Here is a 15,935-nt window from a genome sequence, read left to right as displayed (position 1 = left end):
ATACATGGAAAGGCTGTGACAGGATCGAACACATTCTGCTGTCATGGAGGTGGGTATGGCATTTGAGGCTGGCATACAGGCTGGGAAAAAGTTTTTAAAGTGGGGTTTTTTTTGGTGGGAGGGGGTTAGTGACCACTGGGGGAGTCCGGGGAGGTCATCCCCGATTCCCTCCAGTGGTCATCTGGGCAGTTGGGGCACTTTTTTGGGACTTGTTCGTGAGAAAAAAAGGGTCCAAAAAAAGTGACCCAAAATCGCGGTCAAAACGCCTTTTTTTTTGATTATCAGCTAAAGACGCCCATCTTTCCTCAGCTGATAACCCGCCCCAGTCCCACCTCCACCACGCCTCCGACACGCCCCTATCAACTTTATTGTTTCCGCGACGGAGTGCAGTTGGAAACGCCCAAAATCGGCTTTCGATTATACCGATTTGGGCGCCTTTGCAAGAAAAATGCCCATCTCCCGATTTGGGTCGAAATATAGGTGTTTTTCTTTTTCGATTATAAGCTGGTTGGTTAACTTCTGCTGTATATCATCCAGTAGTAAATAATAGTAATAAACAATATTAAGTGCATTTTTATAATATACCACTGCATACTTCAAAACAAAAGGAGAAAGTTCCCACAAACCATCTAGGCACAGGTAAAAAAAAACTTTTAAATGTTCCCTGGTTTCAACCTAATACATGTTAACTGTGGGATATGAATGTCATAAATAAATAATAGATAGAAACTCTGAATGCTTGAGCACCTGATTCTCATACATGATTTCTGTTTTAGTGGCCCATTACCAGGAGAAAAAAATCACTGCACGAATATAACAAGTGCTAGGGTATCCCTGCAACCAGCCCCTCCAACTTACCACTGATTAAGATTTATAACAAGGTAAAATTATGTATCATACCTGATAATTTTCTTTCCATTAATCATAGCAGATCAATCCATAGACTGGTGGGTTGTGTCCATCTACCAGCAGGTGGAGATAGAGAGCAATCTTTTGCCTCTCTATATGTGGTCATGTGCTACCAGGAAATCCTCAGTATAGTCAATATCAAAGCTCCATCCGCAGGAATCACCAAACATAGAGAATTACACCCACAAAGGGACACTTCGCCACCCAACCACCGGCGAAGCGGGGGGGCCACCCACACCCGCCGACGCGGGGGGAACTGGCATGTCCTGCTACCGCAACCACGGGAGGAGCTGGCTTAACCCATCACCGCCAAAGCGAGAGATAAACAAAGCTACCCTACTTCCGCACGAAGCGGGAGGAAGCACTGGCATTTAGTTATGAATCCAACCACCAATGAAACGGGGGGAAAGAAGCAGCAGCTCACTGTAACACAAAGTCGTCCCAACTCCAGGGAAATCCAAGTGGAAAGAACTTGAACTCGAAGTCCTCCTGAACAGGAACCGAAGTCTAAACTTGAACCTGAAATATAACTGAACTAGAAACAAACAGTACAGATATCTGGGAGGGACTATGGATTGATCTGCTATGATTAATGGAAAGAAAATTACAGGTATGATACATAATTTTACCTTCCATATCATCAAGCAGATCAATCCATAGACTGGTGGGATGTACCCAAGCAGTACTCACCCAGGGCGGGACATGGAAATCCCAGAACGCAAAACTGACGCTACCAAACTGGGCCTCGGCCCGTGCTGCCATGTCCAAACGATAATGCTGTGAGAAGCTATGAGCCGACACCCAAGTCGCCGATCTGCAAATCTCCTCCAAGGAAACGGACCTGGACTCTGCCATCGAAGCCGCCTGTGCTCTAGTAGAATGAGCCTTCAGCTGGATAGGCGGCACCTTTCCTGTGGCCACATAAGCCGCCGCAATCATTTCCTTGACCCAACGTGCCACGGTAGGCTTAGATGCCTGCAGACCCCTACGGGGGCCCGCGCACAGCATGAACAGGTGATCCGACTTCCGGAATCGTTGGTCACTTCCAAGTATCTGATGATAACTTGTCTAACATCCAGGCATCTGAGAGCACGATACTCCTCTGGATAATCCTCCCTAAGGAAGGAGGGTAGACAAAGCTGCTGATTCACATGGAAGCGAGAAACAATCTTGGGCAGGAAGGAAGGCACTGGGTGAATAGATACTCCTGCCTCCGTGAACCGCAGGAACGGCTCTCTACACGAGAGCGCCTGTAGCTCGGAAACCCTCCTGGCTGAAGTGATTGCCACCAAAAAGACCGCTTTTAACGTCAGGTCCTTCAGAGACAGCCGCGATAATGGCTTAAAGGGCGGCTTCTGCAAGGCCCGCAGCACCAGATTGAGATTCCACGTAGGCACAATCGAGTGCAAAGGAGGGCGTAGGTGATTAACCCCTTTGAGAAAACCCCTTTGAGAAGCCAGGGAAGCACCCTTCAGGCGACTCCTGAAGCAAGCTAGAGCCGCTACCTGGACCTTAAGAGAGCTGAACGACAGGCCTTTCTCCAGACCTTCTTGCAGGAACGCCAACACTGAAGCAATTGGCACCGAGAAGGGCGACATGGATCCTGCCTCGCACCATGATACTAAGATACACCATACCCTGGCGTACGCAGTAGAAGTAGAGCGCTTCCATGCTCTCAGCATAGTGGCGATGACCTTGTCCGAGAAGCCTTCTTCTTCAACCGCTTCCGCTCAAGAGCCAGGCTGTAAGACCAAAGGGGGAGGGATCCTCCATCACCACGGGACCCTGATGTAAGAGGCCCCGCTCCGCTGGAAGCACAGAGGACTGTCTACGGAAAGCCGGATCAGGTCCGCATACCAAGGGCGTCTGGGCCAGTCTGGATCCACCAGGACCACCCGGCCTGGGTGTTTCGCCACCCGGCCGAGAATTCTGCCCAGCATAGGCCAAGGCAGGAACACGTAGAGAAGCTCCTGTACCGGCCACTGCTGGAAAAAAGCATCGACCCCCAAAGATCGAGGGTCCCGTCCTCTGCTGAAGAACCGCGGCACTTGGCAATTGGCCGAGGTCGCCATCAGATCCAAGGTCGGCATGCCCCAGCGCTTCGTGATCTCCAAGAACACCCGAGCAGACAGTTGCCACTCTCCGGGATCCAAGGTATGGCGACTAAGAAAGTCCGCCTCGACATTCAGGACTCCCGCAATGTGAGCCGCCGACAGCTGGTCCAGATTCTCCTCTGCCCACTGGCATAACTTCATGGCCTCCCTGGCTAGGGGGGGCGCTCCTGGTACCTCCCTGGTGACTGACATAGGCCATGGCCGTGGCATTGTCTGACAGGATTCGAACTGGCCTCAGTATCAGTACCTGAAGAAACGCTTGAAGCACCAACCGAATGGCCCGAAGTTTCAAGAGGTTGATGGACCACTTCGCCTCCGCTGGTGACCATATCCCCTGCGCTGTCCTTTCCAGGCAGTGGGCTCCCCAGCCCATCAAGCAAGTGTCCGTCGTAACGACAATCCACTCCGGGGACGTGAGAGGCATACCGGCTGACAACTTGTCTGACATCAGCCACCAACTTAGCGCCCTTCTCACCGCCAGGTCCAGGGGAAGGCGAACTGCGTAATCCTCCGAAACCGGAGTCCAGCACCGCAGAAGAAAGTGCTGTAGTGGTCTCATATGGGCCCTGGCCCAGGGCACTACCTCCATCGTGGCCGTCATGGAGCCCAACAGTTGCACATAATCCCAAGCCCGAGGAGATGAGGAGGCTAGGAACCGGCCCACCTGGCCTGAAGCTTGAGGTTCCAGTTGTCCAGCAGGAACACTCTGCCCACTTGGGTGTCAAACCGAACACCCAGATACTCCCAGGTGACTGAGTCGGGCGCAGCTGACTTTTCTCCCGGTTGAGGATCCATCCCAGGGAGCTCAGAAGAGCAATGACCCTGTCCGTCGCTCTCATCACACTCCGCAAAGGAGGGAGCTCGAATCAGCCAGTAGTCCAGGTAGGGATGGACTTGCACTCCTTCCTTGCGGAGATAAGCTGCAATGACCACCATCACTTTGGAGAAGGTCAGCGGAGCCGTAGCCAACCCGAACGGAGGGCTCTGAACTGGAAGTGCCGGCCCAGCACTGCAAAGCGCAGGAAACGCTGATGAGGCGGCCAGATGGGAATGTGCAGATAAGCTTCCTTGATGTCCAAGGATGCCAGATATTCTCCTTCTTGTACTGCAGCAATCACGGGCGGAGAGTCTCCATACGGAAATGCCGTATTCGCAAGGGCCCGATTGATTCCCTTGAGGTCGAGATAGCCCGAGAAGAGCCTCCTTTCTTGGCACCACAAAGTAAATGGAGTAACGTCCTGTGCCACGCTGCTCTACGGGCACTGGGACCAATGCCCCAAGGTGGAGCAAGTTGTCCAGAGTCTGCTGAACTGCTGCCACTTTGAGGGGAGACTTGCAGGGAGAGTTCACAAACCCGTCTCTGAGGGGCCGGCAGAACTCCAACTTGTAGCCATCTCTGATGAATTCTAGAACCCAAGCGTCTGAAGTTACCCTGGTCCACTCGCCCAGAAAAGAGGACAGCCTTCCTCCTATCTGCTCTGGGCCATGGACCATGGCCCCGTCATTGGGTACGAGACCCTGGGGGAGGACCGGAGGAAGAACCTCCTGAGCGGCGGTCTCTGCGAAAGGAATGCTGCTACAGGGAGAACCTCTGCTTGAAGGAGGAGGAGGAGCCCAACTTGCCCGGGCGATACCGATGGGCTTCTTGAAAACGGCCCTTAGTGGAACCAGGGCGAGCACTGCTGGCCTTTGTCTTGACCTCCGGCAACCTCTTGCCTTTAGAAATGCCGAGATCCGTCACGATCTTGTCCAGCTCATCCCCGAAGAGCAGCTTGCCCTTAAAAGGCAACTTGGCTAAGCGGGATTTGGAGGCATGGTCAGCTGACCAATGCTTAAGCCATAGCCATCGACGGGCAGAGACTGTCTGAGACATACCTTTAGCCGAGGCTCTCAAAACATCATACAGCAAGTCTGCCAAGTAAGCCAAGCCCGACTCCAGGACTGGCCAATCCGCCCTCAAGGAAGGATCCGAGGGGGAGGCCCGCTGCACCACCATCAGGCATGCCCTGGCCACATAGGAGCCGCAAACCGAGGCCTGCAAACTCAAGGCGGCTGCCTCAAAGGCTAACTTTAAGGCCGCTTCCAATTTCCTGTCCTGTGAATCCTTAAGGGCAGAGCCACCTTCCACCGGCAAAGCTGTCTTTTTTGTCACAGCAGTGATTAGAGAGTCCACTGCCAGCCAGCGCAAGGCCTCCTGTTCACCCTCTGGCAGAGGGTACAGACGAGTCATGGCCCTGGCTACCTTGAGGCTCGCCTCTGGAGAATCCCATTGAGCCGAAATTAGAGTTTTCATGGCTTCATAGATGTGGAAGGTCCTGGAAGGGCGCTTGGTTCCCAACATAATAGCGGAACCCGCCGAGGCTGAAGGAGGGCCTTCCTCCGGAGAGGAAATACTCAAGATGCTCATAGCCTGAACTAACAGGTTAGGCAATTCCTCTGAGTGAAAAAGCCGCGCTGCAGAGGGGTCATCTCCCCATCAGGGCGAGGATCAGCCTCCTCCAAAGAATCCCCAAGGGACCTTTGGGAGAACTCAGAATGCTGCCCTCATCTATATCAGAGGAGACAGTCCCCCAAGACCTGAAGGTCCACCCGAGGGCGCTTGATCAGGGAAGCCTCTTCCCCCATATCTGACAGGGGAGCAGGAGCAGCGTATTGCAGTTGAAAGGCCTGATGCAGCAACAAAATAAACTCAGGAGAGAAACCCCCCTGTTTGTGCACCTCTGCAACCTGGGCCACAGCCCTAGAGGAACTCTCAACCTTCACTCCATAGAGCGGGGTAGAGGAGCGCTGCGCATCCAAAATGGCGTCCGGCGCGTCACTCCACGAAGAAGCTGCACAGGAAGCATGGCGCTTAAACTTTGCCATCTTCTTACCGCTGCCCAACTCAAAGGCGGCCATACCAGAGGCCGTCCGAGCTGCATGGGCGGCCGACGTCGGAAGGGCGGACATCGGGGGATGGGCGCCTAAGGCGGGAAAGGCCGCCAATGCCCCAGCGGAGGAAAAAACGGCTAAATCAGCAAAGTCCGGAAGGGCGCCCAAAAAGGGCTTCTCTGCCTCCGATCCCCGCGCCTCCCCACTAGTCGCACGATCGCAGTCCGGGGAGCGCTTTTTCACACCCTTACCATCCGACGCCATGATCCACGAGGGAAACATTCGGGGAACCCCCTGCCCGCTAGGAAAAGGTAAAATTACCTGCTTTTTGCTCCGAGCTGCAACGAATTATGTCCCAGTGAGCAGCTGCAAGTAAAATCTTTTCTGCTTCAAGATTTTATGTTTTCTTTTTTTGTTTTTAAACGGAGCCAGCGGGAGGGGGGGGGGGGAAAGGAGGGACGTGGCACCACTAGGTTTGCACTTGCTCATGAAGAGCCCTCAACCCCAGGTACTCAACAAAGCCTAAGTAAATAGGCGTGGAGACCAAGCCAGAGCTGCTGCGTGTGAACACACACCTGCTGGATAGAGAGAATACTGAGGATTTCCTGGTAGAACATGACCACATATAGAGAGGCAAAAGATTGCTCTCTATCTCCACCTGCTGGTAGATGGACACAACCCACCAGTCTATGGAATGATCTGCTTGATGATATGGAAATTACTACTCTACCTATGAAAAGTTATCCTGTTTTATGCTTCCTCTGTGTACATTCGTATGCTGCAAAAGCTGGAATGTTTGAAAATATAAGCGAAAATTAATAAAAATGCTACCAACATAAAGAACGACAACGTAGATGCAGCAGCTCAATAGGTTTGCTTGCTTTGTTTTGAGTATACGGGGATGATGGCTGCACGGGGAAGGGAAAACTCAGACTGACCTAATTGGTTTCAGCGTTTTGATGTCGGCCTAGTGGTTAGGGTGGTGGACTTTGGTCCTGGGGAACTGAGGAACTGAGTTTGATTCCCACTTCAGGCACAGGCAGCTCCTTGTGACTCTGGGCAAGTCACTTAACCCTCCATTGCCCCAGGTACAAATAAGTTCCTGTATATAATATGTAAGCCGCATTGAGCCTGTTGTGAGTGGGAAAGCGCGGGGTACAAATGCAACAAAAAGAAAACTTTATCTCCTGTCTATTAAACTTCCTTGGTCTACCACCTGCTAGAGATAAAGATATACTGAAGTGAAGGATGAGCTGATGACCGTCTGATATCACTCTGCTTTCAGCTTTGTAATCTCTGTCCTCCACCTGCTGGTAGATGGACACAACCCACCAGTTTCCTGGATTCGTCTGCTGTATATGCTAAGGAAAGTCTAGTATATACATAGAAAACATAAAATTCCTTTTGTTACCTTTGTTGTCTGGTTAATTTATTTTCTAATTGTGTTGGTCCCAGTCTCTGGTTTTCTGCTTTCCTTTCCCTTCTCTTAATTCTTTTGCCAGAATCTCCTTGTCCATTTGACATTTTCTCTCTTCCATATCCATCATTCATCTTCCCTCTGCAACACTCTATACCCTGTCCGAACACCTACCGTGTCCTGCATGTTCAGCATCTACCCGCTGTCTCCTTATTCTTGCCCTATTACGCATTACTCTCTCTGTCATATCCGCTTCCATCTACCTATCATCACCCCTTTGTGCCCCTATCCCTCCCCATGACCAGCTGTTCCCTTCCTATCACACAGCTCACCCCCTTGGGGCCAGCACCTCTCCATCTCTCTTCCTTCCCTTCTCTCTCCTCCCTCTTCAGGGGACCAGCAGCTCTCTCTTCCTTCTGTCCCCCCCCCCTCTCCAGGGGCCATCAATCTCTCTTCCCTCCTGCCCCCCCCTAAGGGTCGGTATCTCTCTTTCTTCCCCTTCTTTGCACCTCCACCCCCCAAAGTCCACCTTCTTTCTTTCTTTCCTCCTGTTCCCTCTTCTTTCATTCTCCCCCCCCCCCCCCCAACAATTATCTCTTCCTTCCCTGCTGATCCCCCCTCAACAGCCAGCATCTCACTTCTTTTCTTCTTGCCCCTCTCAGGGGGTCCAGCAAGTGTTTTCTCTCTCCGTCCTGTCCCCCCCCCCTCACCACAGGTCCAGCATTTCTCTCTCTAGATCTCCTTCCCCCGCATCCTGACATCACTTCCTTCCCTAACCCCATCCCAACATCTTTTCCTCCCCCTTCCCCAATCTGGTACAGATTCTTCTGCCGTGGCAGCCTACCAACCTTGCTTCTGTGACTGGCATTATTGAAAAACATATTGCCTCTGGCTGGTGCAAGTCCTTTCCTTCTACTGCATCCTGCCCACTGGATACAGGAAGTGCAAGTTCTTTCTTTCTACTGCATCCTGCCCACTGGATACAGGAAGTTGTGTCAGAGGAAGTAGGATGCAGCATAGGGAAAGGGCCTGCCCCAGCCGGAAGCATATGTTCAAGGGTGCTGGCCACAGAGGCAAGGTTGGTGGGCTGCTGAGGAGTGGGTGAGTGAGAGATGCCGGGCTTTGGGTGGGAGAGAAGGAAAGGGAGAGTGAAAGCAATGTCAGCCTGTGGGGGCAGGGATCAGCCAGCAGCCAATTTGTGTTAAGAGGGCATTTAAGCAGGTGAGCTGCAAAAGGGGCCTAAATGTGTGTGTCTCGTAGCTAATGCATGTTAGTTAGCATGTCTGCTGCAACATCCTCTCTAGAAAGTATAAAACCAAGTGTGTTTTAAAAGTCACTCACTTCTGGATTTGTGTGGTGAAGGAGAGCCAGATCTCTTGATGCTTTCACTTTCTGAATAGGACTTTCGTTTGAGGGCCTCCAGTTCCTTTGCTCTTTTTTGCTCCTGGTACTTTAGCTCTTCTGCACATATCCAATCTGAAATGGAGTCCGCTACAAAATCCATATAGTTCCTGAGAAGACAAAAGAATCACTTTTATAGTAGTGAAAGTTGCTTAATAAACTTGACAATTTTCAAAAGGTTTCTCCATGGGTAAATGGGTCTTTTTTTCCAGCAAGAAAGCCTCTATGAAATATTTCCTCACCTTTATCACTGTGGGGAAAAAGGGCAACAGTAGGGGCAGGGTGTGCCTCCAAACTTATGTGTGGGGGTTTTATTTTGAAATTGCCTCACTTATTTATACACTGTGTACTTTACACAAGCTACTGTAAGGAGCTTCCATTGACCATTTGAAGATTGGATTGACTGTCCCCGAGGAGGTTCAAAACTAGCTTGTATAAGTGTGTAGGCAATTTTGAAATTCCATAGAGAGCTTGCAGACTCAAAGATACTTTGTAGCCATAGACTGGCAAATACATTTCCAAAGGAATACTCCTCACAGAAATGTTTGAAAATGAAAGAGCTGGTAGAGCCACAGTAGTATTAGTACCAAAGGATTTTGTAGCTGCTCAACAGTAGGGTACTGTTCTGTCCTCCGACAGCCTTGCACTAGTTTATAGTGTGGCCCTAAAATGTGTTTAATGCTTTTACTGTTATTCTCACTTCTAATGATTTTTTTTACTGCTGCAGTCCTCACTGCAAAGATATATGAGCAATGCACTGTGCATAATGTAGTCTCACATGTAATGCAGTCACACCTGCCTGTCTGTATAAGGGCTGTTACTGTTGGTCTATCCTGCTGCAAAGACCTCTTCTTTTTCTCAGCCAAGCTTGGCTTCTTTGTCTACCTGCTATCATTTCCTAGTCATTCTTACTATCTCTGTCCTGAGAGGTCAGCCAGGTGTGACCTTTCCCTCCAATCGAGGGCTGCCCTTTGGGACCACCCCTGCTACTTGATGGCAGGCTCTATCCCTATTGGTCCCTTTACCTCCTCCTCCCTGGCTCCGTGTGAGCCCCTTCTTGGCCTCTCTTTCTCCATGAGGCATTCTCCATCTTGCTTCAGACAGCACTTGTCCTGCTAAAGCCCTGGTAATGAACTCGTTTTTTACCTTGTTAATACTTTCTAATAAGGTATTGAACATCCCAGCCACCCAGCTCTTAATTACTGGCATCTATTTAACTATTTTCTCACCTCTGCAATAAAGCTACCATTCTTTAGATTTCTACCTCCAACCACTGATTCAGCTCTCAGAATTAGAGTCTCTGTTGCCATGGGGCAATACTTCTGAACATCTGTGAGTAAACTCTACATTTATTCAATAAAGGACATTTCAGAAAATAAAGATGCTTCAGGTGTGCCAAGGTTATACTCCAGGATATTAAGGTTTTAGAGATATAGGCCTTGAGAGGCCTGACAGGTACACACAGGAAAAAAAAGGAGGCAAGTGCTACAGGACCAACAAGGGACAAAGGAAAGGAGCACCAGACCACAAGAGTCCAAAATATAGATATAAATTTTGACAAGGGACCACTCTTAACACAGGAACAAACTGATGTGACCACGTTTCGTCAGAACAGGCTGCTGCATAGGTAGTCACAATCTGTTAGAAATTGTTTCAAATAAAAACTTGTGGTACTTCTAAAAGCAGACATATCAAACAGTCACATGGCCAAAACTGTATTCATGGAAAGATTCCTCCTGTCACTGTAGCAGGGACAATGTCTATGGCTAAACCACCAGTGGAAATTTCAAAATGAAACTCCCTTGTATAGTTAGCCAGCACTGACCTCCCCCAAAACCCACCCATTTGTGCCATGGGGAAAAAGCACCTGTAAGAGGGAGAGCAATTATCAGCAGGGCTTTTTAAGGTAAAATTATGTATCATACCTGATAATTTTCTTTCCATTAATCATAGCTGATCAATCCATAGACTGGTGGGTTGTGTCCATCTACCGCAGGTGGAGATAGAGAGCAATCCTTTTTGCCTCCCTATATGGTGTCATGTGCTGCCGGAAACTCCTCAGTATGTAGATATCACAGCTCCATCCGCAGGACTCAGCACTTAGAGAATTACACCCACAAAGGGACACTCTGCCCAGCTCACCACCGCCGAAACGGGGGAGGGGAATTAACCCAGCTCATCCCCACACAAGTGGGGGAGGGGAATCCGTCCAGCTCATCCCCGTGGAGCAGGGGAGGGACACCACCCCGCCGATGCGGGGGGATCTGGCTTATCCTGCAACCGCAACCGCGGGAGGAGCTGACTGACCCTAACACCGCCGAAGCGGGAGGGTACAAAGCTGCCCTACAGCCGCACGAAGCGGGGGGGAGCGCCGGCAGAATTTATGTCTCAATCCAGCCCGTAAAACGGAGGGGAGAGGAATGCAGCAGCTCACTGTAACACAAACTCGTCTCAACTCTTGAAGAATCCAATTGAAAAAACTTGAACACGAAGTCCTCCTGAACAGGAACTGAAGACTAAACTTGAATCTGAAATGCAACCAGAATATAAACAGTACAGATATCTGGGAGGGGCTATGGATTGATCAGCTATGATTAATGGAAAGAAAATTATCAGGTATGATACATAATTTTACCTTCCATATCATCATGCTGATCAATCCATAGACTGGTGGGATGTACCGAAGCAGTACTCACCCAGGGCGGGACATTGAAATCCCTGACCGCAACACTGAAGCTCCAAACCGGGCCTCCGCCCGAGCAGCCACAGTCAAGCGGTAATGCCTGGAGAAGGTATGGGCCGATGCCCAAGTTGCCGCCTTGCATATCTCTTCCAAGGAGACGGACCCAGCCTCTGCCATCGAGGCCGCCTGAGCTCTAGTGGAGTGAGCCTTCAGCTGAATAGGCGGCACCTTCCCCGTGGCCACATAAGCCGCTGCAATGGCTTCCTTGACCCATCTTGCCACTGTAGGCTTAGCAGCCTGCAGATCCTTACGAGGACCTGCAAACAGGACAAACAGATGATCCGATTTCCGGAAATCATTGGTCACTTCCAAGTATCTGATGATGACTCGTCTCACATCCAGATATTTGAGAGCAGAGTATTCCTCTGGGTAGTCCTCCCTACGAAAGGAAGGGAGACAGAGCTGCTGATTCACATGGAAGCGAGAAATAATCTTGGGCAGGAAGGAAGGCACTGTGCGAATAGTCACTCCTGCCTCAGTGAACTGCAGAAAAGGCTCTCGACATGAGAGCGCCTGGAGCTCGGAAACTCTTCTGGCTGAAGTGATAGCCACCAAAACGACTGCTTTCAACGTCAGTCCTTTCAGAGATGCCCTCGACAAGGGTTCAAAAGGCGGCTTCTGCAAGGGCTCTTAGCACCAGGTTGAGATTCCACGCAGGCACCACTGAGTGCAGAGGAGGGCGCAGGTGATTAAACTCCCTTGAGAAAACGTACCATATCTGGCTGCGAAGCCAGGGAAGCACCCTTCAGGCGGCCCCTGAAGCAAGCCAGAAGCCGCTACCTGGACTTTAAGGGAACTGAGCGACAGGCCTTTCTCCAGACCTTCTTGCAGGAACGCCAGCACTGAAGAAATAGGAGCAGTGAAGGGAGAAAGTGAGCCTGCTTCACACCACGCTGCAAAGGTACGCCAAACCCTGGCGTAAGCAGTAGAAGTAGAGCGCTTCCTCGCTCTCAGCATAGTGGCGATGACCTTGTCTGAGAAGCCCTTCTTTCTCAGACGCTGCCGCTCAATAGCCAGGCCGTAAGACCAAAGGGGGAGGGATCCTCCATCACCACGGGACCTTGATGCAACAGGCCCTGCTCCACTGGCAGCCGCAGAGGGTCATCCACTGAGAGCCTGATCAAGTCCGCATACCAGGGACGTCTGGGCCAGTCCGGACCCATCAGGATTATCCGGCCCGGATGCTTTGCCACCCGGTCTAGTACCCTGCCCAACATGGGCCAGGGTGGGAACACATAGAGAAGCTCTTGTGTCGGCCACTGTTGGAGAAGAGCATCTACTCCCAGAGATCGAGGGTCCCGTCCTCTGCTTAAAAAGCGCGGCACTTGGCAATTGGCCGATGACGCCATCAGATCTAGGCTCGGCTGGCCCCAGCGCTTCGTGATATCCAAGAACGCCTGAGCCGATAACTGCCACTCTCCGGGATCCAAGGTATGGCGACTGAGAAAGTCCGCCTTGACATTCATGACTCCGGCAATGTGGGCAGCTGACAGCTGTTCCAGGTTCGCTTCTGCCCACTGGCATAGATTCATGGCTTCCTTGGCTAGAGGGGTGCTCTTGGTACCTCCCTGGCGGTTGACATAGGCCACAGCCGAGGCATTGTCCGATAGGACCCGTACTGGCTTCAACACCAGTACCGGGAGGAACTCCAAAAGCGCCAACCGAATGGCTCTGAGTTCCAGGAGGTTGATAGACCACTTTGCCTCTGCAGGAGACCAGAGCCCCTGCGCTGTCCTTCCCAAGCAGTGGGCTCCCCAGCCCGTCAAAGAGGCGTCCGTCGTGACGACAATCCACTCCGGGGTCACCAGAGGCATCCCTGCAGACAACTTGTCTGTCTTCAGCCACCAGCTCAGCGCCTTGCGCACTGCTGGGTCCAAGGGAAGGCGCACAGCATAATCCTCCGACACCGGAGTCCAGCGCTGCAGCAGAGAGTGTTGTAGTGGTCTCATATGAGCCCTGGCCCAGGGCACTACTTCCATCGTGGCCGTCATAGAGCCCAACAGCTGCACATAGTCCCAAGCCCGAAGCGGAGAGGCTACTAGGAACTGGTCCACCTGAGCCTGAAGTTTGACAATCCGATTGTCCGGCAGAACACTCTGCCCACTTGGGTGTCGAATCGAACCTCCAGATACTCTAGGGACTGAGTCGGGCGCAGCTGGCTTTTCTCCCAGTTGATGATCCACCCCAGGGAGCTCAAAAAGAGCAATCACCCGGTCCACAGCTTTGCCGCACTCTGCATAAGAGGGGGCTCGGATGAACCAGTCGTCCAGATAAGGATGGACTTGTACTCCTTCCTTTCCGCAGGAAGGCCGCGATGACCACCATTACTTTGGAGAAGGTCCGCGGAGCAGTAGCCAACCCGAACGGGAGGGCTCTGAACTGGAAGTGTCGGCCCGGACTGCAAAACGCAGAAGAAAGCGTTGATGAGGAGGCCAGATGGGAATATGCAAGTACGCTTCCTTGATGTCCAGGATGCCAGGAACTCCCCTGCCTTCACTGCCGCTATAACAGAGCGGAGAGTCTCCATGCGAAGTGCCGAACTTTCAAGGCCCGATTGACCCCTTTGAGGTCGAGGATAGGCCGTACAGAACCTCCTTTCTTTGGTACCACAAGTAAATGGAGTAACGTCCCTTACCAAGCTGATTTTCTGGCACCGGAATGACCGCACCCAGGTGAATCAGATTGACCAAGGTCTGCTGCACTGCCACAGCTTTGACCGGAGACTTGCAGGGAGAGAGTACAAACCCGTCTCTTAAGGGTCGCGAGAACTCTAGCTTGTAGCCGTCTCTGATGACTTCCAGCACCCAAGCGTCTGAAGTTACTCTGGTCCACTCGCCCAGAATGAGGACAGGCGTCCTCCAATCTGCACTGGGCCATGGACCAGGACCCCGTCATTGGGTACGAGACCCTGGGGGAGGACGGAGGGCGCACCTCCGGGACGGCGGTCTCTGCGAAGGGAATGCTGCTTGGGGGAGAAGTTCCTCTTGAAGGAAGATGGGGCAGGAGAGCCCGACTTGCCCGGGCGGTACCGACGGGACTTCCTGAAACCGTCCTCTGGAGATACCGGGGCGAGCACTGGCCCGAGCCCTGACCTCTGGTAACCTCTTGCCCTTAGACGTGCCGAGATCGGTCACGATTTTGTCCAGCTCGACCCCAAAGAGCAGCTTGTCTTTAAAAGGCAACTTAGCCAGGCGGGACTTAGAGGCATGGTCAGCAGACCAATGTTTCAGCCAAAGCCACCGCCGCGCAGAGACTGTCTGAGCCATACCTTTAGCCGAGGCTCTCAAGACATCATACAGTAAGTCTGCCAAATAAGCCAAGCCCGATTCCAGGGCCGGCCAATCAGCCCTCAAGGAAGGATCCGAGGGGAAAGCCCGCTGCACAATCGTCAGGCACGCCCTGGCCATATAGGAGCCGCAAACTGAGGCCTGCAAACTTAAGGCAGCCGCCTCGAAGGACGACCTTAAGGCCACCTCTAATCTTCTGTCTTGGGCGTCCTTTAGGGCCGTGCCACCTTCCACCGGCAACGCCGTTTTCTTAGTCACCGCAGTGATTAAAGAATCCACGGTAGGCCAAAGAAAGGCCTCCCGTTCACTTTCAGGCAAAGGATAGAGGCGGGACATAGCCCTAGCCACTTTGAGGCTCGCTTCCGGGACATCCCATTGAGCCAAAATTAAGGTGTGCATGGCATCATGCACATGGAAGGTTCTAGGCGGGCGCTTCGTCCCCAGCATAATGGCGGAGCCAACAGGGGCTGAGGGAGAGACGTCCTCTGGAGAGGAAATCTTCAAAATGCTCATGGCCTGCACTAACAGGTTGGGCAAATCCTCTGAGCGAAAGATCCGCGCTGCAGAGGGGTCATCCGCTCCATCCGAGCGGGAATCCGTCTCCTCCAAGGAATCCCCAAAGAACCGTTGGGAGAACTCAGATACGCTGCCCTCATCTACATCAGAGGAAACAGCGTCCTCTAAGGCCTGGGAATCCACCCGAGGGCGTTTACTTCCGGGGGCCTCAACCCCTTTATCGGACAAGGGAGAAGGGGCAGCGTTTTGCATAAGGAAGGCCTGATGCAGCAGCAAAATAAACTCGGGGGAGAAACCCCCCAGACTGTGCACTTCAGCAGCCTGGGCCACAGCCCTAGACGCACCCTCAACCGGCGCTCGCAAGAGCGGGGGAGAAACATGCTGCGCATCCAAGATGGCGTCTGGCGCGACACTCCGCAAAGGAGCCGCGCGGGAAGAACGGCGCTTAACTTTAGCCGCTTTTTTGCCGTCGCCCAAATCAAGGGCGGCCATGGCATTAACGTCTCCCAGCTCAAGGGCGGCCCAAGAAGAAGCCGTCCGAGCAGAGTGACCGGCCATGTTGGCGGAGGCGAGCAGCGGGGGATGGGCGTTTATGGCGGGAAAAACCGCCGCACTGGAGGAAGACCCGGGAGACTGACCGGCCTCCGAACTGACACCCAACAAGGGCGAATCAGATT

At 52.2% G+C, this 15,935-nt stretch overlaps 1 protein-coding gene across 1 annotated transcript in view; it reads right to left on the bottom strand.

The window, feature by feature from the left end:
- The window catches only part of SPAG17 (sperm associated antigen 17), a 994,731-nt gene that overhangs the window by 574,389 nt on the left and 404,407 nt on the right, over positions 1 to 15,935 (bottom strand). Inside the window, exon 18 of the mRNA XM_030205033.1 lies at positions 8,653 to 8,822. Within this exon, the coding sequence (XP_030060893.1) occupies positions 8,653 to 8,822 (170 nt within the window). The remainder of the gene's footprint in view (positions 1 to 8,652; positions 8,823 to 15,935) is intronic.

The sequence above is a fragment of the Microcaecilia unicolor genome, chromosome 5, assembly GCF_901765095.1.
Source record: "Microcaecilia unicolor chromosome 5, aMicUni1.1, whole genome shotgun sequence".
Lineage (NCBI taxonomy): Eukaryota > Metazoa > Chordata > Amphibia > Gymnophiona > Siphonopidae > Microcaecilia > Microcaecilia unicolor.
Note: the sequence above shows the minus strand (reverse complement) of the source record. Positions and strands in the feature narration are given on the sequence as shown.